The sequence below is a fragment of the Rissa tridactyla genome, chromosome 1 (assembly GCF_028500815.1).
Source record: "Rissa tridactyla isolate bRisTri1 chromosome 1, bRisTri1.patW.cur.20221130, whole genome shotgun sequence".
In the NCBI taxonomy this organism is placed as follows: domain Eukaryota; kingdom Metazoa; phylum Chordata; class Aves; order Charadriiformes; family Laridae; genus Rissa; species Rissa tridactyla.
The window spans coordinates 3435926-3461578 of NC_071466.1; the positions used below are offsets into that span (position 1 = coordinate 3435926).

The 25653-nt window shown below is 42.3% G+C and overlaps 1 protein-coding gene across 1 annotated transcript; it reads left to right on the forward strand.

Annotated features, from left to right (window-relative positions):
• Nucleotides 1–1891: 1891 nt before the first annotated feature.
• Nucleotides 1892–19836, forward strand: EED (embryonic ectoderm development). The gene is made up of 12 exons (XM_054183354.1): nucleotides 1892–2022; nucleotides 4771–4923; nucleotides 10329–10421; nucleotides 11339–11404; nucleotides 12145–12270; nucleotides 12389–12470; nucleotides 14030–14121; nucleotides 15045–15178; nucleotides 16342–16447; nucleotides 17949–18107; nucleotides 18554–18627; nucleotides 19507–19836. The coding sequence occupies exons 1-12, from the start codon at nucleotides 1894–1896 to the stop codon at nucleotides 19631–19633; spliced, it is 1341 nt and encodes a 446-aa protein (XP_054039329.1). The 5' UTR covers nucleotides 1892–1893; the 3' UTR covers nucleotides 19634–19836.
• The last annotated feature ends 5817 nt before the right edge of the window (nucleotides 19837–25653 follow it).

Here is a 25653-nt window from a genome sequence, read left to right on the forward strand (position 1 = left end):
ATCATCATTACTTGAAACTAACATCAGTTTTTTAAAATATTTTAAAAAAATATTTTATTGTTCTCCCATTTTCCTCTATACACTATGTCAAGGGTCCTATTACTTCTTAGTTAATATATGTATGGTAATTATATAGCAGTATCATACTAATTAAACAAATCATGAACAATACTATATATATCTTTTCATAACGCCCCCCTGGGATGTAAGAAATGCTTCTCCCATAATGCAGCTGAGAAACTGAGGTACAGAAAAGCACAGGGGCTTTCCAAAGGGAATCTTGGCAGAGCACAAATTGAAGCAAATTCTCTGAACTGTCAAGCTTGTGTTTAACCACACAACTAATTCTTTAAATAGAAGCTTGATGAAGTGTACTATGACTTTTGGAAACTCAGCTCCCCATGTGTATTGGCTTTTCATGTCTTCTGAGAAAGACAAAAAGGCAAGTGGTTTAGACTAAGAACTGTCTAGAGGGGCCAGCAGGATTGTCACCTGGTAAAGGAAGCCCTCTCGCATCCAGAAGAGAGAAGGCACAGACCAGTCTGGGCCCAGTAAGTCGATGATGGAAACTGAACTGGTTGATTCTGGGCACGGGTGGGGAACCTTCCCGCATGCAGGCCAAGAAGCACAGCCGAGCTGAGGCTTTCGCTTTCCTTATGTTTTGGATGAGCCAGTGAAATGTGGTGAATGCGTAGCTGGCCATCTGGAGGACGTCAGTTGACAGCTGTAAAATGAAGGGGAGCTGTCTTCTCTCCAGTAGCTCAAGGGCACCCACGGGGAGAAGTCAAAAACTCTCACCGCTGAAACCTTTGTGTCTGCCCTTCTTCTGACATATCTGCAGCACAGTGGTGATTTAGTCTTAGTTATGATGCCAGTCTAAAAACATCCCGTCGTATTTTAAAAACAAGCCTATTCTTTCTTTGTATATTTTCCCACAAACACTTTTATCACAACCTTGATCTTACAGCACAGACCCGGGCAGAGCTTTTATGAATTGTGAACTACAACCTTTTGCTATATATTATGTAATGCTTCATTGGAGCCTTCAGTTCTGCAGGAGAGGCTGTTTATGGCTAAAACCACTATAGTACATGCACCGTTTTGAGCGTATCTCCTTTATCTCTGAACGTTATGCGAGATTAAATTTTACATACAGGGCATGGCTCACCTCTGTCACGGCCCTCAAAGGAATCGCTTTTCGAGACTGGAATATCTCCCTCAGGGAGGAAAGACTTGTTTCTGCCCCTATGCGAAAAGCAGATAAGACGCTGTGCCTGTGGGCAGTTTACTTTTCCCCTTTGGTAGAGGTTTTTTTACTGTTCACAATTATTATGACTCTGGGACCTGTGGTTTCTGAAATAAATAAATAAAAATCTGGCAACTTGCTGTTACTTCATTTATAGCTGCAGTAGGAACTTGCAAGGGAGTACGGCAGGCAGCAGAGCACAGCCTATTTTCATTCTCCGGCAACACTGATTTCATGCTAAAGGACTTTTGTAGAAAGAGAACAAAAGAAACCCAAACCCACTCGGCAAGAGAAACGGCCCTGGAGAACCGCGCGAAGACGGACAGAGGGACCATTAACACCCATGACGACAGGGACCGCTTGTTTCTACCTCACAAGCATCCTCGGCCAGCCCTGCCTGGCCTGGCAGCGATATAAAGTGCCATCTTTAACTGTTAAAAGATAGGTTAATTTAAGGCCCAGCCCCGCCGCGGCCGGGCGGGGGCGGTCCGTCCCCTCAGCCCGACGCCGGGCGCGGGAAGAGCGCTTTTTCAGCAGTGTGGCAGCCCGCCGTGCCCGGCCGGCGGCGGGGACTTGCTTTACGGCAGGCGTTTCGACCTCCCCGTCCGCGCTTTGCGGCTGCGTGGCGGGGTTGGGGGGCGGGGAAGATGTCTGAGCGGGGAGAAGCCCCGGCGGCGGCGGCATCGGCGGGAGCGGGGGGTGAGATGCCCGCGAAGAAGCAGAAGCTGAGCAGCGACGAGAACAGCAACCCTGGGGACCTGTCCGGCGACGAGAATGTGAGGCTGGGACGGGGGAGTGGGGGCGGGGGAGGGGCGGTGAGGCGGGAGCCCGCGGGGCCTCGCGCCGGGGGCGGGAGCGCTGAGGCGAGGGGGAACGGCCGGGCCCCGCCGTGAGGGACCTCCCGAGGCCGAGCCTCCCCGTGAGGAGGAGCCTCCCGGGGTCGGGCCCCTCGCGGCTGTCTCGCTGGCTGAGGTGCCCGTCGGACCCCGGCGGGACGAGGGGGGCCCATGCCGGGCCGGAGAGGGGCCGGGGGCGAAGAGGGGGCGGAGGGTGTCAGCCTGCCCGCTCCGGCTCGGTGGCCGCCCCTCCAGGCAGGCGGGAGGCCCGGGTGGGAGAGACCGGCGTGGGTCTGGGGGTGAGACAGTCACGGTTCCTCCACGTGGGTGAGGGAGAATTTGAGGCCCAAGCTCTTGAAGTCCGCTTCAAAATGTCAGACTTTTTTTTTTTCCTTTTTTTTTTTTTTCCCCTGCAAAACAGCAAAATTTCCCATTTTTCGTCTTCACCATCACGTTTCAGAGTAACCTGCAGCATAAATTTGTACGTGCAGCCCTTTGGTGAATGAGGAATAGGGGATAGTGCTCATAAGCTTCTGTCAGCAGAAGGCGGGGGCTGAGGGCTGTAATCTCTAAATTCGCCTACAGTCTAGTGTTCAGAACAAAGGTAAAGTGATTGATACAGCATAGCTTGATACTTGAAAGACAAACAGTTTGAGATATTTAGCAGTCATGTTATGTAGTTACTGAGCAGGGGATATTATTTGGGTATTAGCTTTATGCAGTGTGGGTTTTTTTTCTAGTTATCTAGAAAGTGAAGGATCTGGACCACAACCCCCATAACCCGCGGAAGTGCTTGTGAGGCGACAGACAGGTTCAAGGTGCTCCATACTGCTGTTACTGAATCTTTTTTTACTGCTCAGCAGCTTTTGTGAATCCAAGTGTAATTTGGTGACAAAGGCATTCAGGTTTGCTTTGAGTGCCTGTTGAAGGCTATCAGTGGCCACTGAAGGTGGGCTGTCTAGTTATTGAAAACGCGATCTGGCTCAATGATGAAAGGACTCCTGTTTCAACAGTTTGTTACTGGACTCCACTACTCCTGAAAGACAGGGATTCTGTTTATAAGTTGGCTTAATGGTGTTGATTTGGAGAAGGGATGTATTTTGTTCCACAGGTATCCTGGGTGCAGGTTTGTTGGTTGAGTTGTAGTTGCAGGTACTCAGGGTAGTTGCATCATACCAGGTTCCTGGTGTTCCTATATTGACAATATCTGACTAGTCCAGAGAAAACATCAGGCTTGTGAAGTATTACAGCCCCGGCTAGCAAGTGTGCTTGGGAGATGAGAATTTGGCAAGCTCTGAAATTTCTTAGGGTAAAGGAGGAGAAACTGGAAGCCATAAAAATTGTTAAACTCACTTATGTATATTAGAGGAGGGTTGGCTTTTCTAGGGGTGCAACATGAAGGGAGTAACTCCAGGTTTGGGCAGTTCACTTACAGCCTTGTGTCTTGTCTCTCCTGCTGTTTCTCCTCTCAGTGTCCTGATTTTTCAGAGTTGTTGGGCAAAGAAAGACCAGTATGCCTCTCCTGGCTTCTGATGATACAGATATAAAACTGGGACAGAGAATAAATGTTTGGTGGGAATTAGTGTATTAATGTTTATAGTTGACCTTATTTCATGTTCCTAGTGGAGCTCCTGCTGCAGCTTCATGTTACACTTAATCTCTTCCAGTGGCAGGCTGTTGTCTGCCTCTGTCTCCCTTAGTTCAGATCTAGAAGTCACATGGCTTTGGGATGAGTTCTTTTCCCTCCTTACTCCGATGGAAACTGAACAGACTATTTTGCCAGAAGAATAAAAAAGGTTGATTTTTAACAACATGAATTTACTTACATGGAAGCACGGGGTTGCCAGTTATGATGCAAGTGAAGTGCACTGTGATGGGTGATGCAGAGAATAGAAATGTCCTTTTGAGTAGTGCCCTGCAGTCAAATGGCATATGAAATTGTAGTTTCTGTTAATTGCCCAAAGCTGATGTAAAGCTGCACAGTGACTGGATGGGTTGTTTTGCACACCCCTTTCTTCAGCTCTCCCCATCCTTACCTTAGCTCTGGCTGATGGCAGTTGGAAGGCCCGTTGGATTAGTTAGCTGATCAGACAGCAAGCTAATTTTATTTTTGGTTTTGTTTTCTTTTAACTTAGCTTTTAGTTGAAGCAAGTATCTATAGGAAAGAGCAGAAGGGAGAGGTGGGACTTCCTCTTCCAGTGGCAGTGCTGACATTGCAGAGCTGTGCTGTGTCTGGTGCTGCTGAGGGCGTACACAAGTGTCAGAAGGCTTAGATTCTTGGTATGGCTAAACATAATGTTTTTACAGAAACAACCTCTTCCTTGAGTACTTTTAAAGTACTTATTTCATCTACGTCAAAGATATTTCCTAGGGAAAGCGACCACTTACTTTAGGCATTTTCTTAAGAGCAGCTACTAGTATTCTGAAGAAACTTCACTAGATCACAGTTCACGTCTGTCCCTCTTGGATTAGTCCTCATGTGACTCATGTTCTGTTTCTAGGGAGGAATGCTATTATGTTAGTAATAGGTTTAAATACGTGAATCTAAATAACACCATGTCCTAGGAGATCTTCTGTTCTTATGGAGGAGAAGGAAAAGTGAAAAGGCCAAGTGCTGCAAAATTAGTTGAATTTATACAGCAGTTAATGATATCTTTATTACATTCTCTATAATTTAAATGGTTTCAGGATGATGCCGTTAGTATTGAAAGCGGTACTAACACCGAACGCCCTGATACACCAACAAACACTCCAAATGCGCCGGGAAGAAAAAGCTGGGGGAAAGGAAAATGGAAGTCAAAGAAGTGCAAATATTCCTTCAAATGTGTAAATAGCCTAAAGGTAGGTATATGTAAGCTTTAACATGGGAATGCTGGGCACCGCTTGCTGGCGGTAATGTTAATGTTGACTGTGAGACAGTATCAAGATAGATATGTTTAAATATCCATATACAATTACGTTCCATGCTTATTTGAAGAAAGTACTTTTCTTATTTGGAATAGCTGAAGTTTTGAAGAAAGGGGATACTGAGAAATAGGAAACAGTAGGTAGTGCTGCAGTTAACCCAAATTTTATACAGGTTTGCAAAGTTATGTGTGATATGTTACAATTATGTATTTCATTGAAGCTGTAGTTGCTTGAGATAAAGATAAGAAACTGGATAAACAAATTCAAATAAAACAAAATCTGTGACAACTTGATCCACAGAACCTGTACAGATTTTCCCACCTGTTGAAATGTAGTTTTAAAAAACCAAAACCCAACACAACAGTCTTGGAGTAGCTTTTTCCTCACACTTATCAGATCAGATATTTTCTGTCCTCTGGCAGTCGTCAAAAATGCTATACAGTGCAATTTGGTTAATTTATTTTGAGCGTTGTGATTATGTGTTTGCACCTGATCTGGGTCATAGTGATTTTACCATGTAATACCCGGTGGTGTTAAGGGATGTGGATTCATGGTCTTTACTCCCCATTCTTGTGTTTTAGGGTATTATTGTTTTCCTCTGCACTGGTGACAGACTATGGTGAACTGAATGAATTTTCTGTGATTCTTTTACGCTGTCAGGATGTTGTTCTTTCATTCCCCAGCCCTGTGTGGGATATTTATGTGGCAGAAGCTGTAAATATGCCATCTGATTTGATTTTTATAAGATTTCTAAATAAAGACTGTGTCTGGAACAAGATGGGAGTTCTGTTAAACTTTATATTTAGCTGACAAGAGGATGTGTACAGTTCCATAGTGGGTATTTTCTGCAGAATTGCTTTAAGAGGTTTTTGTCATTCCCCCACGCTTAACTATTGAGCTCTGCTGATGTAGCTGTTTTTGAACTTTGGCTTCAGAAAGCCTTACTGAAACTCTGGGGTAGCCGAGCAGGAGGGGATGAGAGATTTGGAGCATGGAAACCTCATAAAGGAGCTTTGCCACTGGAGAAACTGTGATCTGAAGTTATACTGACAAAAGTATCTGGGAAATAAGTTGATCTTAATGTGTTTTTTGAAGTATAAGAATTATCTCCAGTCCTTTCGGGGTGTAGGAGGAAGGGAAAGTCTTTCATTTTTGCCTAGGTAGGCAGCTGTTCCTGCGATTCGCATGAATCGCCCCCGCAGGCAGTGCTTTTTGTGGCTTCAAGTCATGCTTCAAATACAAGCGCAGGCCTTTCAGCACCCAAACATTTAACAAGTTCTGAGTTTTGCTAAGCATATTTGTTTTCTATCTGCAGACCAAATATTCCAAAGTAGCTAGTGCTTTTCAAGTGTCTTCTGGGAAAACAGAACAATCCCTCACCCCAGCTTTAACCCAGGCCCCACTGTAGGGTGACCCTATGAAGTTAAGCAATCCCTGACTTCTGCGGATTTGGATCAGGGCCTGGGAACAGATTCCTGTGCAAGTGGAGTCAAGCTGTGAGAGAGTAAATGTAGCGTTTCAGCTAAGTGGGATATTTCTATTATCTCCCCCCCCCCCCCCATTTCTCTTTGAACTGAAATTAATGCTAATAATAATAAACGTGCGTGTTAATACAAAGATTATGTAGCAGCCAAATTTGGTAACTCCTTTTTACTTCGTGTTTGAGGAAGCCTCTCTTTTCTTTATCCTGTTCCTTCCTACTAGTTTTGCAGATACTGTGTAGATAAACTCTAACAATTGAATGTTGTATGTGGGTTCAGAAAGACACTTCTGGCTCTTTGGAGATCACATCATATATCCCATAGTTTATATGTCTTTGAACTGTGCTGCAATGTGCATGTACTGAAATTAATGAAAAGTCACCACAATTTAAAACCATGAACATTTATTTTAATATTCTTTAGGAATGTATAAACTATGTGGTTTTCCACGTTCTTGCTCTTGTTTTTCCCTCTTATTTTGCTTTTTACTTTGCTTCCTTGGAGAAGCAAAGAAATATGGCCATTACTGTCTGCTTTGAATGTTAAATGGTTATGATTCAGCCTGAAAGAGTCAGTGCTTGCTAAATATGCTTTTTAAACACTACCGTGGAAGTTATTTTGACTGAAATTTAAGCATCAGGAAAACAAAAATATAACTTGGAAAATGACAGGCAATAACTACCTTTTTTTTTTTTTTTTTCCTTTTTGAAGTACTAAATTACTGTAAGGTGTACTGAAAGTTTTTGCTCTGTGGGCTGAATGGAAATGTAGTTTATAAATTAGCATATAGAGCTAACAGATGCACATCCTCACATACATCCATGTATGTTTTGCTTATAGATCTTCAACAAAGAACAGTGTATATTCTGCTTTGATGTGCTTTGTGTTTAAAACAGTGCTATTATTTGCCCTACCCTTTGCTCTTGCTAAGGGTGGGGCTCAGGCATTGTTAGCAGTCCGGTGGTGTCTCTCGGCTTCTACTCGCTGTCCCCTGAGCTGGGAATCAGTAACCAACCACACGCAAGATTCTACCTTGTTGATGTGTAAAGGAGAAGTAACTAAAGCCGCTGGCAATAATGGCTTGCTTCCACTTCTGGGAACTGGAAATGCGTGTGTGGTCAGTTGGTTCCCTGCTGGCAGCGTGGGTGACAGGGTACTAAAATGTGTTCGCGTCATTGCAGGTGATTATTTTTTGTGTTGGCACAGGATTTACTTTGCTGCCTTCAGTCTAAGAACAGGTCTAGTCTTACGATCATAGCAACAGCCAATTCTATGGTTATTCTCTGACTGAACCTGAGTTGGCATTGAGTGAATAAGGGCAGAACTAAACCATTGATTATTTATTTATTTGCTTTTGTAACAATTGTAGGTCTATTTTTTGCCTCTGCTTTCTTTCTTTGGTGCACGAAGAACCTGAGTACTTTGGTGTTTGTGCCCTTTATTCATACTGGGGTCAAGATGGTGTTTCACAGTTCTACTTTTGGACCAGTATCTGGGTGAAACTCTTCTGTCTGTACAAACCTGTGGTCAGATTGCTTGGTATATCAGGATAACCATAACGTGCAGCAGCTAGAAGTATAATGTTTTTAAAAACCTGCTTCATTGTTTAGCACTTGGGACAAAAATTTGAGCAGACAGGTATCAAAATAGCTATATGCTCTCTCTGACCGGTGAGGATGGTGGTAGCTTAAATGAGCTGAGCATAACTTCTTCAGATACCTTAGTGATGTCCTGCAAGAACCTCTGCCTCACTCCTTCATCCATTAAACACCAAAAAAACGGCAATATGTGCGGACAGGCTCTTCGAGGTTGCAGCACTCAATGTGGGGAATGTAGTGCAGATGATGTAAGAAGTCTAAAGACATTTGTCTCGCAGAGTAATTTTTCCAGGGAAATAGGTTGTCTTTGAAAAAGCTTACTAAATACTTCAGGTATGTACTCAAATATAGAAATACAGAAACAATATAGCCCTCTGTTGTATCTCTATTTATAACATATCACCCTTGTTTGGGTCTTACCTAGAAAATCACAACTTAATCACAACTTTATCACAACTTATGCTGGAAAAATATCCTATCTTGAGGGAGAAAAACATCTTCCTCTTAACTTTTCCCATTTCACTAAATTTATCAGAAACAGTGCATGTGGCAAAGAACAAGGTTATTCCAGAAAAACAAGGGCAAAACTTGATAATATGTCTCTGTAATAAAGCAGTAAGAATCCATGCATTTTACTTGTATTACCTTCATGTAGTATGTCAGAAACTGTGGTATTCACCATGAATTTTTTGAAACAGAAATTCAAACCCAACTAATTATTAGTGGATTTTTTTTTAAAGTATTCTGTATTTGACCTCTCAGCCGTTCTTTTCAATGAAGACTTAAATACACTCAAAAAATAAGCCTAGAGAGTAAAATTCATAACTTTATTGGACACTAGAAATCATGGCCTTGTGTATGCAGTTTTCCTCATATCTCACTCATTGAGTTCTTACTGGTTCTTCATGTCTAATTAAACTATAATACTTTACAGATGATGGATACCTGCTTTTTCCCTCTGTCCTGGGGTCACTTATAACCTTGCTACTTTTCTGTTAGCTAGTAGCCCATATGCCTCATCAGAAAACCACTAGTCTGTTCTGTCATGTTACGTTATGGAGCGTACTACTTTGAGTTAAACTTCGAACAATTCTTTTTAATCTGTATTCAGCTTTGAAAGTAGTTACCAACTCTTTGAGAATTGCAGGAGGGCCTTCATCTCTGAAAGATTCTCTCCTTCCTTTCTAGCTATGTCTGTTAGTAACAGATACTGCCTTTCTCAGTAAATAATGCTATTTTAAATTCTTCCAGACTTACTTTTTTTTTTTCTCTGAGTCGCGTTGGGCTCCTCACCCACACCCCCTCCTCAAATTTATTCTTTAGTTCGTGGATAGGGCAGAGCTGCCAGGGCTAATATTTCTCCTGTTGCCTCTGAAGCACTGCCATTTGAAGGCTGCTTAACAGCCGTCATGAGACACTTCCTTCCTGCCTGCGCTGTCCCAGACAGTCCCCTGTGGGGAGGCACTTTAATGAACATTATTCTTACTGAAAACATCCTGTCAGGACAGGCCAAAATACTGTTATCAATTATTAACAAGCACCACCATATTCATCACAATTCATAAACATATCTGCTTCTTTTTTCTCTATTAAACTGATGTAAGCTGTATAAAAATAATACTTGGCATTTCTCTGGTAACTGTTTGTGAAGGCAACCTGAAAACGCTTTGTAGACATGAACTTTGCAGCAGCATTGTGACACGCTGGAGAGAGTTCGTCGTGTCTCTGATAGAGTTGCAAGACCTAACTGTGCTATAATAGTTCATTGTGGCCCTTCTCCACCCTTATACCAGTATAATTCTTCTCTGAAATTGTGAATCTTTGTGTGGAAGTAATGGTAACAGTATAAAATGCATGTAGATGTGGCCTTAGACGTGGGGGTTGCCTTGTTGGAAATTGCAAAACAAAGTAGCGGAGCTGCAAATGTAACTCAGGAGTTCTGCCAGCTTCTGGCCATGACTATGAGACAACAGTCCTTCCTCTTCATTTTTTTTAAAAGCTTGGGGGGGGGGGGAGAAAAGAAGGAGGGGCATGTCAGAATATTCCTTTAAATTCCCTTGGGACAGCCATGTTAAAATGTGATGTTACAAAACTGTTCTTTTTAACCGTTCACTATCTGAAATTATACTGGATGTGAACCCAGTATTTTGATGAAGAAAACATATCAGTTCAACTGTTTACCACCACGGCTGAATTTCACTGAAATAATATGCTTGTGGGTTTTATTTTTTTTGTCTCTACTCTTACTTTACATCTACAGGAGGACCATGGTCAGCCTTTGTTTGGAGTCCAGTTTAACTGGCATAGTAAAGAAGGTGATCCTCTCGTTTTTGCCACTGTAGGCAGCAACAGAGTGAGTAATCTGTTTTTAACCATTCTGTGTGGTTCTGCTTGCATTCTTTTTTTTTTTTTTTTTTTCCCAACCAATCCCTTTACCCTTGTTTAAGACGGACACAGGATACTTCATATAGAAAGCTTTATTTCTCAGGTCTCTAGCATCTGTTGTCTGGGAGAGTTGCATCCTCTGGATTGTTTTATGAAGTCACGTGTGAGCTATTTAGGAAGTAGCCTATATAGTAAAGCAAAAAAAAATAATCCTTCAGTAGTATAAAATATGGGCTAAAGAAGGGAGGTGGATAAATGTATCTTCTTGCTAAAATCACTCTTCTTAGATGTTATTGTTTCCAAAAGGTCATATGCTCTAAAATGGGATGAGAAGTGTCTGCAGTGGTGCCAGGCAGCTCAGTAGCTAAATTAGTGGCCTGTATGGAGTGAATTTATAGGCTTTTTCTGAACAAGGGTCTATGTCATTTCAGTCTTGAAAATAACTCCTGAAGTGCATTCTGTGCAAGTGATGTGAATAAACAAGAAACCTTTCATTTCCAGGTTTGTTCCGCTTGGCGGTTACCAAAAGTGCTAAACTAAGATTGAACAAGGTATCCAATGGCTCATTAAAAGACCAAGTCATGTTAGAGATGGCTGCAGTAACTAATTCCAAATAGAGTATAATCTTACTAAGACAATTGAAATAATAAATATCTGGGAAGGACTGGTGACAAGTCTGGAGCGGTGCTTTACTGAGATTGCTGTGAGCATTCTTTTATTAGACCATTTCCACCTGTTAGAAATAAAGGGATGATGGATGAGACCTAAACCATAAAGGCACACTACCTCTCCCCATCAGGAAGTCAATACACAGGTGCATGTGATTTCCTTTTGAAATATCACAAGTAAGCAGCAATCTCTCCCACTTTTTTTTTTTTCCTCCAGGTTACTTTATACGAATGTCATTCCCAAGGAGAAATCCGTCTGCTGCAGTCCTATGTGGATGCTGATGTATCCTTTAAAGCCACTTGTTTGCTTCCTCTTTATCAAAAATGAAGAGGCTTTGTAAGAAAAAGCACAAGAAGGTTTTGTCTGTGATTTAATACTTTGCTCATGTGGCACATTCCTTATGTTAGGTCCAAGTCTCGCCTCTTTCCCACATCCTAGAGTCCCTCCTATTGAAAAAATATTAAAAATGCAAACTCATGGACCATGCTGTATTAAAATATGTGAAAACTGATTCTCCATCAGTTTAATCTTCCCAACACTAATATTTGTGTAATGTTTGACATTCACTGCTTTACGGTGGTCTCAGTTTCCCTGTGAGTTGGAACTGGGTTTAAAGCCCAAGAATCACGTTTCATGCTCTGAAGTGGTAATAACTTGTGTTAATCATTTGCAGTATACGCATCAATAACTTTTGAACTCAGTCTTGAGTCATCCTCATTTTATTCCCAATCTTCAAATGTTTTGGAGAAAGAGATTGAAAAGTGATGCCATGAGAGAGCAGGTGTTCCTTCTATGTTATGGAATAGAAGCGAGGAAACTGGCATCTATGGAAAAGGTGGTGGTGTTTGTGTTTGCAGATGTATAAACAAATATGTATCTTTTTTTTTATTGGGTCCAGCAGAGACTCCTGGGCATAAAATAGCAACAAATTTACTTTAAAAAAAAAAATCACATTGTTTAAAAAACAAACAAACAAAAACCCCTTCTGTTTCTTCTGTGTTCCTTAACGTGAGATGTTATAGGCAGATGAAAATTTCTACACCTGTGCGTGGACATATGACAGCAATACGAGCCATCCTCTTCTGGCTGTGGCAGGGTCCAGGGGTATTATTAGGATAATTAATCCTATTACAATGCAGTGCATAAAGGTGAGTGCTCCAAACTTTGAGATACAGCCCATGTTTCAGTAAGGCATGAAACTTCTGTCTTCTAAATGTATGTAAACATGAGGGGAAATGATAACTTGGTCTCTGAATTCTATCCCAGCACTACGTGGGCCATGGAAATGCAATCAATGAACTGAAATTCCATCCAAGAGATCCAAATCTCCTTTTATCTGTAAGCAAAGGTGAGGAAAAATAATACTTTTTTTTTTAATAAATTTTGGATTGGATTTTGGTCTTGAAAATGGCCAAAACCTCAGTGAAGTTTTTTATGAATGGCACTGAACAAGTTTACCTTGAAAGTCTAGAACAAGTCTTGCTCTTTTCTGTCTATATATCTTGTACGTAGTAAATCCATGGCCTACAATTAACATAACTCCACCTGTGGTCCAAAGGGATCGTGAACGGTGCTGCTTTTAGGAAAGAAGAAACATGAGCATTGGGGTTGCTCTCTGCTTTCCAACAGTTGAGTTAAATTTTTTCAGTTGTTGAATCGTGTTGCCATCTAGTGGGGATGTTTTAATGTCGCGGACAGCATTCACTACTGTGTTCATGGGGAAAACTTCGATTCTCCATCGCTTAGGAGCAGCTCTGACCTAAATTGGACTTTGTGTAAAAAGCGTATTAGTGAAGGGAGAAGTGAGGTTTTGGTATGGTGTCTTAAGGGCTTGTCCACAATAACTAAACAGTCACAACTTCCTGATCTTGACTGTTTTGTTAAGTTAGGGAATATTTGATCTGCCACAAGAGCAAGCCTTCAGGAATGCTAGAGGGGAAAACGTTCACATAAGGGGACTTCCGACTTTAGCGTATGTGGTATTTCTGATGAAGCTACACGAGAACAGGAGTTGGGAACCTCTATGATTCTTGCAACTGTAACGTTTGTGCTGTGGGTCTGTAATGTTGAATTTCTTGAGTTCTGTATATTTTTTAGGTTCTCTTTTTAATAACATTATGGTATCAACAGCAGTACTACAAATTTTAATGTGCAGTCTCTGGACTGGGTACTATTTCCGAGAGGGCACGAGGCAGTAGATATTAGAGTCTCGGAACTGCTTGGCTGAGAGATGAATAGAAAAAGAGGGAAATATTTGGGATTGCGTGGCCTTCCAGTTGGTGTACTTGTGGAACCCAAAAGGGAAATACACTAGAGGTTCCCACTTCCGAATAGGAAATGCAGTAGAGGTTCTTCATTAGAAATTGTTAAAACTTTATTTAAACAAGTGGATTAGTCCGATTGACTTTGGAATACATATTGTTTATAGAAACAGTTTCTCCATCCCTACAGTCTGTGGTTCATAAAGAATAACATTTTAACGATTAAAAAAATGGAAAATCAAAACTTCTCTGAATGCTGGTGTAAAAATGGCTGAAAGGAATTCTAGCATTTTTTGATATAGACAATTATTTTTCAGATAAGACTGAATAAAAGTATATGTGTCCAAGATCAGGCTCTTCTTTGCTTTTTGGGTGATCTAAAGATCCAAGTGTATTTTTTGCTAGAGGCTGGCCCTAGGGAAGGGTGGTGGGTGCACTTTCCAATTACAGAATTACTCTAACAGGAGTTTAGTTGTAACGGCAATTTTAGTTAATGCAGCTTTGTTGTTTCTAACAAGTGGAGAAGAAGAATTAAGTGCCTTTTTGATGTTTACATGAACACCCTTGATTGAAAGTGGTTAAGCTGAAATATATTATTCATATGTACCTATAAAAAGCAGCATGTAATTTTATTTGTTCTTTATAGATCATGCATTGAGACTGTGGAACATCCAGACAGACACGCTGGTTGCAATATTTGGAGGAGTAGAAGGGCACAGGGATGAGGTGTTAAGTGCAGTAAGTGGAAGACTGTGGGGCAGTGATTTAGATTTACAGAGGGTAGTAAGCTTACAATATGCAACTCTTGTGCACTGTTTTTGATATTATACCTACTTAAGAAAAAACCTAAAGTGCATAAATACTGTTTTAAGGGGATAGACAAGTTTAAATCTAAGGTGGTTTGCTTGATCTGGCCACCTCTCAATAAACAGGACAGGTGTTCACTCTCTCTATGTTTTGGTAGCTAGTTTTCTCACAGTGCAGCCTAGAAGTTAAAAAAAAAAATAGAGCTCAGTGGGGCTAGAAAGAGTAAAAAGTTTTCATGATGGTCCCACTTTTGAAGTTCTTGAGGTCTTATCAAAGCAGCAAGAGAAAATAAACCTTGAGAGACATGGTAGTGAAGGAAAGAAGTTATTTCAGGTGAGTTATGCTGCTTTTCAGTGGCTGTGAACAGACGCTGGTACCCAGCAAATACCAAATAGAGTAGTGGACTTTTAATATGCTGCTTTTAAGAACTGTTTCCATTCCTGTTGTGTGACCTGAAAAGTGAGGGATGCATCTATATAAGACCCGACACTGTATTATTCTTTTGTGGTTGTAAATAGTCATCACCCATGTTGTAGCCCTGGAATTCTGCCAAAGTTGCTCCATAAAATGAAACCTAGGGAATTTACTGAGGGGAGAGCACTAGCAGTAGATTCATGGTCTGTCAGTGCTGTTTAATATGCCTCTCTTTCTTGAGAAAGAGTAAATATAATTATTAAGATACTGTGTGGCTTTGCACTGAGCAGGATTAAGTTACTAGTAGTTCTCTATTTGAAATACACAGTTGTATTGTATTCTCTACGCCAGAAATGCTGTTTTGATGGAAATGATGGAATATTTCGGTTGATATAATGCAGCTTAGGCTGGGGGTCCTCAAAATTATTTCATATATATAGGATTATGATCTTCTTGGTGAAAAAATCATGTCCTGTGGGATGGATCACTCTCTAAAACTCTGGAGAATTAATTCCAAGAGAATGATAAATGCCATCAAAGAGTCTTATGAGTACAACCCAAATAAAACCAACAGGTATGTGGTCTGCATCTTCTTGTCTGTCTTTGCAAAACATTAATATTCTCATCAATGGCCCGGGCTAATTTCTATCCAAATTGGGAGTTCTGGGGGATAGTGAGTGACCTGGGGATTGTGCTGGATATATAATCTCTCTAGACGGATGTGTTTTATTCATTTTTGCTTTGGTTGAATTTTATTGAATTCAGATTTAAAGTCCTGACGCTTTTATTTTTAAATGTCTTGATTCTTTCTTATCTGCTTGACTAGAAAATGTCTGGAATTATTATCTCCATCATTCTTAATTAAAGCTTGTATTTCACTGTGTTTCAGGATGTCAGTGGCTTTTCTTTCTCTCATTTCATAATTTCTAGTAAGGAATCAAATCAGTCTAATTAAATATAGCAAAAGGTTTTATATTGAGCAGTTATCACAATTATGGTATCTGTTTTCTGACTTAAGGGTGGGCACAAAACTGTTTCTGTAGTAATAACCCTAATTTTCGTGATTCTCTGATCTGACCTCCGATATGAGTAAATTGTCAAGTAAACATAACAATTGGGTACATGATAGATAAATCCTGCTTTATGAAGTTTGCCACCTTTTTAATCTTAACTTACAGTTAAACCATTGAGAGAACTGAAGAGTTTAAAACACACTGACCATGTTCAGCAATGAAACTAGCTGTTAAAATACTCTCGCTTTTTTTGGTAATGTTACCAAATAGTAAATGATGCTTTTTTGGCGTGCTTTCTTAAAAAATGATGGGGTTTTTTTAGTGTGCTTTTCTATTTAATAATTTAGATGTTGCAGAAGCAGCACCAGGAAAACTGGGCTTTAGTTCTTGAAGTATTTGGCAATGAAAGCTGTATTCAGCATCGGAAGGAGTGGTTTTGTTTAGCACTGTCTCTGCACAGTCTTGTACAGTGGGAAACATTGCTTCAGTAGGAACAAGGATGAAAACAGGGACTGTTCCCAATATTAAAAAAAAAAACAAAAAACAAACCGAAAAACAACACAAAAAACCCCAACAAAACATGCAGACTTTGCTGTAGAACTGTTAAAACAACAAAGACGACAGGCTTGTCCTTTTAACATGGAGATATCTTAAAACTGGCCATTAAAAATTAGACTTGTGCTTCTGTGTTTCTCTGGACCTCACTTGGTAATTTTCTCTATAGGCCTTTTATTTCCCAGAAAATTCACTTTCCTGACTTTTCTACGAGGGACATACATAGAAACTATGTTGACTGTGTACGATGGTTGGGAGATCTAATTCTTTCCAAGGTAAAGTGGCAGCTTTTTCAGCTATGTTACTGATATTTGCTTGTTTTGAGGGTCTTAAACAGTACAAGTTTTACTAGAATTTGGGTCTTGGGTTAAATTGGTATGCTGTGTCCAATGATTTTATGGAGTGTGTTGTGAATTTTATCAACTGTTACTGAGAGCAGCCATGCTGAGAAGGACTTGGGGGCATTGGTGGATGAGGAGCTCAACATGAGCCAGCAACGTGCACTTGTAGCCCAGAAAGCCAACTGCATCCTGGGCTGCATCCCCAGCAGAGCGGCCAGCAGGTCGAGGGAGGTGATTTTGCCCCTCTACTCTGGTGAGACCCCACCTGGAGTACTGCGTCCAGCTTTGGAGTCCTCAGCACAGGAAAGACATGGACCCCTTGGAGTGGGTCCAGCGGAGGGCCGCGAAGGTGATCAGAGGGCTGGAGCCCCTCTGCTGTGAGGACAGGCTGAGAGAGTTGGGGAGGTTCAGCCTGGAGAAGAGAAGGCTCTGGGGAGACCTTATAGCGGCCTCCCAGTCCCTAAAGGGGGCCTACAGGAAAGATGGGGAGGGACTCTTTATTAGGGAGTGTAATGATAGGACACAGGGTAGAGGTTTTAAACTGAAGGAGGGTAGATTTAGATGGGATATCAGGAAGAAATTCTTTCCTGTGAGAGCGATGAGCTCCTGGCCCAGGTTTCCCAGAGAAGCTGTGGCTGCCCCATCCCTGGAGGGGTTCAAGGCCAGGCTGGACGGGGCTTGGAGCAACCTGGTCTGGTGGGAGGTGTCCCTGCCCAGGGCAGGGGGGTTGGAACTGGATGATCTTTAACGTCCCTTCCAACCTAAATCATTCTGTGGTTCTATGAACCGTTACGATGTGTGGATAAGCAGCTTTGTACTTAAAAAGTTAAGATGTTACTAGAGCTGTACCTCTACTAAAAGTACAGGGATACCAGCTAACCAGAGTCTGCGTGGAACGCACACAAAGAGAATATAGAGATGCCGATGAGGGATCCTGCTGCTAAAGGGAGAAATGAGGGTTCCCATAAATGGAGTAACTTTGATTAGAGTGTTGTGTCCACTAGGAACGTTGGCTTGCAGATATTAAACTAGGCGGTCCAACTGCCTTGTTGCCAGAAATTGGTGCGTGCGTGATCCTTTTGGTCGAAGGGATTGGGCGAACAATCCTAAAACGAAGGTTAATTTAAACTGCTCAGGAAAGGTGTTGGAGCACATTGGGTTGAATTCCCCTGAAGCAGGTGAGGGAGGGCAGGCTCTTGCTGTCCTGTCACCTGGTGAAGCTGTGAGGGCAGCAGGCTCCCAGTGACGGGCCGCGATGTGGTGTTGGTGACCTGACTATGATCTCAGGACAGAGGTGAGATTTCCAATTGTACTTTTTTAATGTCATCGGGGAAGCTGTGAGATTAAACTTTTGTTTACAAGTATAGTTAAACTGAATGTGCAGTATAAATTATAAATATAGGTGATTTTTTTTTTTTCCATTTTTTCACCCCAGTCTTGTGAAAATGCCATTGTGTGCTGGAAACCTGGCAAAATGGAAGATGATATAGATAAAATCAAGCCCAGTGAGTCAAATGTGACCATACTTGGGAGATTTGATTACAGCCAGTGTGATATATGGTACATGAGGTTTTCGATGGATTTCTGGCAAAAGGTATGTGTGAGCTCTGACTCGGCTGTATTTGGAGGTGCGTAGCTTTTCATTAATTCCATGTTTATGGGCATGGGAAAAGTCTTGGTTCCTGTGATGTTGAGAAACAAATGGTTTGCTGCCAGGGGCTTTATATGAAACTGGAGGAGCTCCAGATTTTTCATTCAGGGTTCTGCCTGGTGCAAAAAGTTCCACGAAATAAATATTTATTTTCTACCAAAGCTATGTTTACTGATCTCTTCCTCCCCCATCTGCAGAGATGGATAATAAAGAGGGGGAAAAGGAGGCGAATTTTATAGCGTTTTTAACCCCTCTAACAAAGTCCTGAAGTCATTCATGTTCCAACATTCACACACAATTTTATCAACTGTAGAGCCTTTATGAAATTCTGACTTCCATTCTTTGTGATAGTATTTTAAAACTAATGTGTCCTCTGCTTTCTTTTAAAGATGCTTGCTCTGGGTAATCAGGTTGGCAAACTTTATGTTTGGGATTTAGAAATAGAGGATCCTCATAAAGCCAAGTGAGTACTTAAATATTCATTTATTTATTTATTTTATTTTTAAGGCAGGGAGTTGGGGTACTTTCCTTTTTCCTTTACTGATAATGGTAGAAAATCTTTAATGGTATTAGTCACTTCCCATTTTACCTACTAAGTAAGAAACATTCTGAGCCTCTGAAGGTTAACATTTATTATTTTTTGCTGATTTATTATTTATATTACAGCAGGGCCAAGAGGCCCCAGTCAGATTGTGCTGGGTACCAGAGGTAGATACAGTAAAAGACAATTTGTTCCACAAAGAATTTACAAACTAATTAGGTGGAATTAAGATGCGCTGGGTGGGTGAAAGGACTAGAGTAATGAGAATATAAAGGAAACAGTATGGCTTTCCAGTTCCTCACCTGTGTGGCCAGGCAATTTTACAGCATGTCTTATATATACATTTTATACATATAACGGGTTTGGTATTTGTACATTTTTATATAATATATGCACTGTAAATCTATATGAATAGGGGTGTGTGCATATCAGTATAGATAAACATATGAACTTCCTGAAAATGCTGCAGTCTTTAGTCACACAATTACAATATTTTATTCCTAACCACTGGGAGAGAACACTGATTACCAAGTCCTAAATAAAGTGATTCAGTAAGCCTTCAGTCAGCGCTTCTGTACTTCCAAACGGAAATTTGGGTGGATGAGAAATGGCAGTGAACAGGAAATTACTGCTTTCCCAAGTCCACATTTGGAATACAAAATACATCATGAAGGGCATAATCCTGTTGCCCTTCAGTTCCTCCTAGGTCACATAAGGAAGAGGTTGGTGAAACAGCGCTCCGTAATGTAGTAGCAAGTGCAAATTTAATGCTGCAGCTGAATAATTTTCTTCTATTTACAGGTGTACGACTCTTACTCATCCTAAATGTGTTGCTGCCATTCGACAAACCAGTTTTAGCAGGGATAGTAGTATCCTTATAGCTGTGTGTGACGATGCCAGTATCTGGCGCTGGGACAGACTACGATAAATTACTTTTTCTTAATTCAAAGTAGAAAATATATTTTCAAATTCTAATATAGTCTGTTAACTCGCTAGTACGGTAGATGCATTTAGTGTAGACTTTCTCAAAAGGTTCGGCAGGCTGGAGCTGAACTTAGTGATGTTTACATTCTGTGTATTGTTCTGCTTGAAATTGCTGCTTTTAATAAAAAGAAGTATTTTTGTAAAGTTTTCTGAATTGTCCATTTTAATTATTTCCCACAATGAGTTTTGGCTTATGGCCTGTGAAGTTATTTTGCATACGGCTAGCACATAAATATATGGCAACTTGCTAGAAGTTTGGTATGTGTATGCATGCAGCTGTATCTGTGCCTTTTTGATTGAAAACCTAATGACGCTATTTCCACATAAAGGAAATACTACACTTAAGAATATAGTATAAATAAATGTTAAATCACTGCTAAAAATATTTTGAGCTCATTCCTTAAGTTAATCAATTTCAAGGTGCAACAAAGTTCTAATAACCTGAAACTGGGAAGTGCTTTTCACCATTTCTGTTACTTGAATAGGGGGAAAAAAAATTGTATTGGCTTTTTTGGGGGGGATCACATTGCTCTATTGTTTGGATTCTGGCTGTTCAGTTCCTGTGATTATCTTAAATCAAAGTTAGTTGTTGGAAATATATTTTAACTGCCTGTATTGTCATTATCCCTGAATAGCCTCATCAATGTTTTACTTGCCCTAAGAATAATGACTTCTAAAATCAATGCTATTTCATATAGGTTTAAAATATGTACAATTAATAAAAACGAAAGGGGGGAAATTGGTAAAGCGGCAAACATCATTGAGAGAGAGAATCTGTGCTCAAAACACTTGCGTCTGTCGTGTCAGCGTACAGTTGAAATGTTCGTGTTTGTGTTTGGGAAGCGGCCCAAGGCGTTGCACAACGGCTTGTGTGTACCTGAATGAAGGAGGAGGTGGTTAATAACGTGTACGGAACCTGAACATTTACATACTTTCTTTCCTTCTGAGCTCTTCACCATAACACATAACTTGAAAAGAACGTATTAGAATATTATATAAATACACATACACTATCATTGGTGTGCTTTGATCAGTAGATTAAGTTAAGTAGTCCTCTTTGCTACTGACTTCTCAAGTGCATATCTGACTCTTATCTTTCAGGATATTCCTTTTTCCTGTTTGTTACGGTTTGGGAGGTTTGTAAACGCTCTGTTTAGATAAACTACCTGTTCAGTTTGAAGTAATATGACTAAACCAGTTTTGATTTGTGTCCTTAGGAGCCTGCAAAAAATGAGATCCAGAGCTGGCAAGTAGTTTACAAGTCTTTCTCTGTAACGTGTGATTTTGTTCCCCCCCCCCCTTTTTTTTTTTTTCCTTTTTCAATCCTCGCCCTTACAGCTGGGGAGGTGCGGTACTAACATCATAGCACAAGTCTGTCCCAAACCGGCGTTAAATTGAGCTGGCTTCTGAACCTTCTTTTTCTCGCACAAGCCAAGTGGGCAACATGTTTGTTTGCAGGAGGGGTGCCCTTGACTGGCTGGTTGTGGGGACACGTCTATGCACCCCTAAGAGCAAGAAATCGGCCAAGGGGCGCAGGAGACCTGCATGGTTGAGCAGGGAGCTTCTGAAAAAGCTCAAGTGGAAGAAGGAAGTCTACAATAAGTGGAAGAAGGGACTGACCCCTTGGGAGGATTACAAGAATGCTGCCAGAGCGTGCAGGGATGAAACGAGGAAAGCCAAGGCCTCCTTGGAATTAAACCTGGCCAGGGATGTCAAGCTCAACAGGAAGGGCTTCTACAAGTATATGGGAAGCAAAAGGAAGACCAGAGAAGTTGCGGGCCTGCTGTTGAATGAGACAGGAGCCATGGGGACGGAGAAGGTGGAGTTACTGAATGCCTTCTTTGCTTCGGTCTTTAATGCTCAGCCCAACCCTCAAGAGTCCCAGGCTTTGGGGGAAGTAACGGGGAAAGAAGAAGACTTCCCTTGGGTTGAGGAGGATCAAGTGAGGGATCAATTAGATCAATTAGATATTCACAAGTCCATGGCCCCTGATGGGATGCACCCGAGAGTGCTGAGGGAGCTGGTGGAAGTCATTGCTGGGTCCCTCTCCATCATCTTTGAAAGGTCCTGGAGAACAGGCGAGGTGCCTGAGGACTGGAGGGAAGCCAATGTCACTCCAGTCTTCAAAAAAGGCAAGAAGGAGGAGCTGGGGAACTACAGGCTGGTCAGCCTCACCTCCATCCCTGGAAAGATGATGGAACAGCTCGTTCTGGACGTCATCTCAAGGCATGTGGAGGAAAAGAAAGCTATCAGAAGTACTCAACATGGATTCACCAAGGGGAAATCATGTCTGACTAATCTGATAGCTTTCTGTGATGGCATGACTGGATGGATAGATGAGGGGAAGGCGGTAGATGTGGTCTGCCTTGACTTAAGCAAGGCGTTCGACACCGTCTCCTACAGCATCCTCATAGGGAAGCTTAGGAAGAGTGGGCTTGATGAATGGACAGTAAGGTGGATAGATAATTGGTTGAAAGACAGAGCTCAGAGGGTCGTGATCAGGGGCACAGGGTCTAGTTGGAGGTCAGTGACGAGTGGTGTTCCCCAGGGGTCAGTACTGGGTCCAGTCCTCTTCAATATATTCATCAATGACCTGGACAAGGGGACAGTGTGCACCCTCAGCAGCTTTGCTGATGACACAAAGCTGGGGGGTGGTGGCTGACACACTGGAAGGCTGTGCCGCCATCCAGAGAGACCTGGACAGGCTGGAGGGTTGGGCAAAGAGGAACCTTATGAAATTCAATAAGGGCAAGTGTAGGGTGCTGCACCTGGGGAGGAACAACCCCATGCACCAGGACAGGTTGGGGGTGACCTGCTGGAGAGCAGCTCTGTGGAAAGAGACCTGGGAGTCCTGGGGGACAACAGGATGACCATGTGCCAGCAATGTGCCCTTGTGGCCAAAAAGGCCAATGGCATCCTGGGGTGCATCAAGAAGAGTGTGGCCAGCAGGTCAAGGGAGGTCATTCTCCCCCTCTGCTCTGCCCTGGGGAGGCCACACCTGGAGCACTGTGTCCAGTTCTGGGCTCCTCGGTTCAAGAAGGAGAGGGAACTGCTGGAGAGGGGACAGCAAAGGGCTACCAAGATGCTGAGGGGACTCGAACACCTCTCTTATGGAGAAAGGCTGAGGGATTTGGGTCTCTTCAGTCTGGAAAAAAGAAGACTGAGGGGGGATCTTATCAACGCTTATAAATACTGAAAGGGTGGGTGTCAGGAGGATGGGGCCAGGCTCTCTTCAGTGGTGCCCGGGGACAGGACAAGAGGTAACGGGCACAAACTTGAGCATAGGAAGTTCCACCTAAACATGAGGAGGAACTTCTTTGCTGTGAGGGTGGCAGAGCCCTGGCACAGGCTGCCCAGAGAGGTGGTGGAGTCTCCGTCTCTGGAGACATTCCAAACCCGCCTGGAGGCGTTCCTGTGCCACCTGCTCTGGGTGACCCTGCTCTGGCAGGGGGTTGGATTGGATGTTCTCCAGAGGGCCCTGCCAACCCTATGACTCTATGATTCTATGATCGTCAGGAAGTCAAGTGTGAAACCACAGAGTCGGGCTTAATTACTCCTGTATTAACTTACAAACGTGCTGAAGGCTGTTCTCTTACAGTACAGCCAAATGGTCCAGCAGGTTTGCCCTGAGAAACCTGGATGGAGCTGAAAGCAGATTCCAAAGTGTTAATGAAGGGAAGAACTAGAGAATGTGAACTCGCAAAAGCAGCGCTGGAGCAAGCCACAGGGAGGAAAAAAAAAAAAAATCTCCTTTACAGCAGTCAGCCCCATCTGCTTTTAGGACTAATAATTCTTGAATATACACCACAAGGGAAACAAAACTTTTCACCGTTCAGACCCATAAAGTGAGCATAAAAGTTGTGTATTTAATTCAGTGGGGTGTTTTCTTCCCAGACTTGCCTAGTTCTGGACTAAAAAAAAGGGAGAACTCAAATTATTGTTATTGTGCATCTTCTGGAAGATACAGAGCTAGGAGAGTTATAATCATTGCAAAAGAATTTAAAGAAGAAGAGTTTAATGTTCTCCAAAACTTTTAATGTTATAATACCTTTGTGTAACTGTATTCCTTTGCATAAGCTGGAACCGTGCTCCCCTACCTGCCCTTGAGAGCCCTAGTGCCAAGTCCTTCAGCAGAAGGGTGGTTTGACCCTCGTATTGGAGAAACCTACCCAAAACATCCTGAAGGACATTACCGTGTGTGTTCTTTGCCATTGCGCGAAAGCCACCTGTAGGTCTGTTCCTTGACAAATTCCCTAATCGGCTTCTCCTGTTTCCCATCTCAGCAAAGGCAGATGAGGGAGAGGTACATGGGGCTCTGCCTGGCTCCGGTTCTCCTGACGGATGGTTGCAGCACAGCCAGGAAACTGTTTCAGGAGGCTACAGCTGTCTCTTCTGTATGACCTCTGGATAAAGAGCACAGTAAAGTTTAAAAGCAGCCGTTTCCTTCAACTATGGCACACCGAGTAGCTGTGAAAAGAGTCGTCTTTCATCCCTCCATTAAAAAAAAAAAATAAGCTGGAGAGAAGAGGTACCTGGAAGTCCTTGTCTTTCTCCACCAGCTCTCAGACTTAATCGGGCTCGAACCACAACTCTGATTTTTAGGCAGAGGCTTGCCCAGAGCCCCCCAGAAAGCTCGCAGCGCAGCTGGAAGTGGAAGGCAGGTTCCTGACTGTTGGGTGAGCGGTTCCCTTAGGAGGGTCTCTCCTCCTCAGAGCCCCAGCGCCCTTCGCTGAGGCTTTGCTCCATCTGGTGGTGACGGAGTAAAAAATAAAAAGTTACTGCAGTGTAAAAAACCAAAACAAACCCAAAAAACCCAACAAAACTACAAAAACACACCTCTCTGCATAATTAGACCTTTACAAATAATTTATATTACATCTCTGGAAGTAACTGGGGGAAGGGTTTTTTAGTGTGTGTGTGTGGGGGGAAACCCAAAAAGAATATATATGTAAAAGGCAGGACAGATTGCTGTGTTTATTGTATCGTTCTCTTTCTCCTCAGGCTTATTCCTGAGCTCCTTCTATATAATCCTGTTCTTCCCTTTTAATCCCACGTGTTGAGGGGAAAAAGTATTGTTGTGAGATACGTGTATCTGTGTAGATGGATGTGTTGAAGAAGCGTTTGGCTGTTGACTCGCGAAGGCGTAGTACAAAACCTCGTCCCTTCCCTGGGCTCCCTTTCATCTGAAAGATGCGGAGAAAAGACGCTAAAACACTGTTCATCCTGAAACAGGAAAGTGCAGGAAGAGATTTATCCCATTCACCAACAAGGAAATGCTTCTCCATTTTAGCAAGCAGACCAAGGCATCTTTAATATCCCTCAGGAAAAAAAAGAAAAAATTTATCAACCTTTTGTGCTAGTTTCTAATCTCCTGTTCATCCTTATTACTTCTGACAGCGTGTCCGTGTGCTGGGGAGGGGACCCTGAGGTCTCTGAAGGGCAGTGTCACTGCTGGAAGTTCTGGCCCGTTCCTGCATCGACAGCTTTTCTCCTGCGCTGGGACCAGACGCCCAGTTTGTTTCAGAGCCACCCACGAGAGTTCCTGGCTCTTGGGACAAAACAAATGTAAAAGCTAACCAAACACTTGCAAACGTCACTTCTGAAGTCCAGGTGGTGGAAAAGGTGGATTGAATAGCTCAGTTCCAGGCTTCTACTTTGAACGATAGTTCTTCCTTCACAAGAAAACAGTAAAGACTTTTGGTGTCTCTCGGGACAAAACCACGTGGAACAGAAGTTGGGTGAGGCAGAAAGAAAAACCCCTTATGCTTGAGCTTGAGCTTGGACAGCTTGGCAGTCCAAAGAAACAACCCATAGAAATAAATAAGTTCTTACCTTCACAGTGGTTTTGAAAGGCACCTCTCCGATCCGATTAGAAGGGGGATGGAGTCTTCCTTCTCCAATCTCTGTTCCGCGAGCTCAGGCACAGCAGGCTGGGAAGAGGAAAGTGGTTTGCAGTGATGGCCT

Excerpts from the sequence above, each read along its gene's own strand:
- EED (XM_054183354.1), top strand. The coding sequence starts at position 1,894 with ATGTCTGAGCGGGGAGAAGCCCCGGCGGCGGCGGCATCGGCGGGAGCG. Across the intron at positions 11,405-12,144 it reads AGTCCTATGTGGATGCTGAT|GCAGATGAAAATTTCTACAC; the intron begins GTATCCTTTAAA and ends GAGATGTTATAG. Across the intron at positions 18,628-19,506 it reads GAGGATCCTCATAAAGCCAA|GTGTACGACTCTTACTCATC; the intron begins GTGAGTACTTAA and ends TTCTATTTACAG.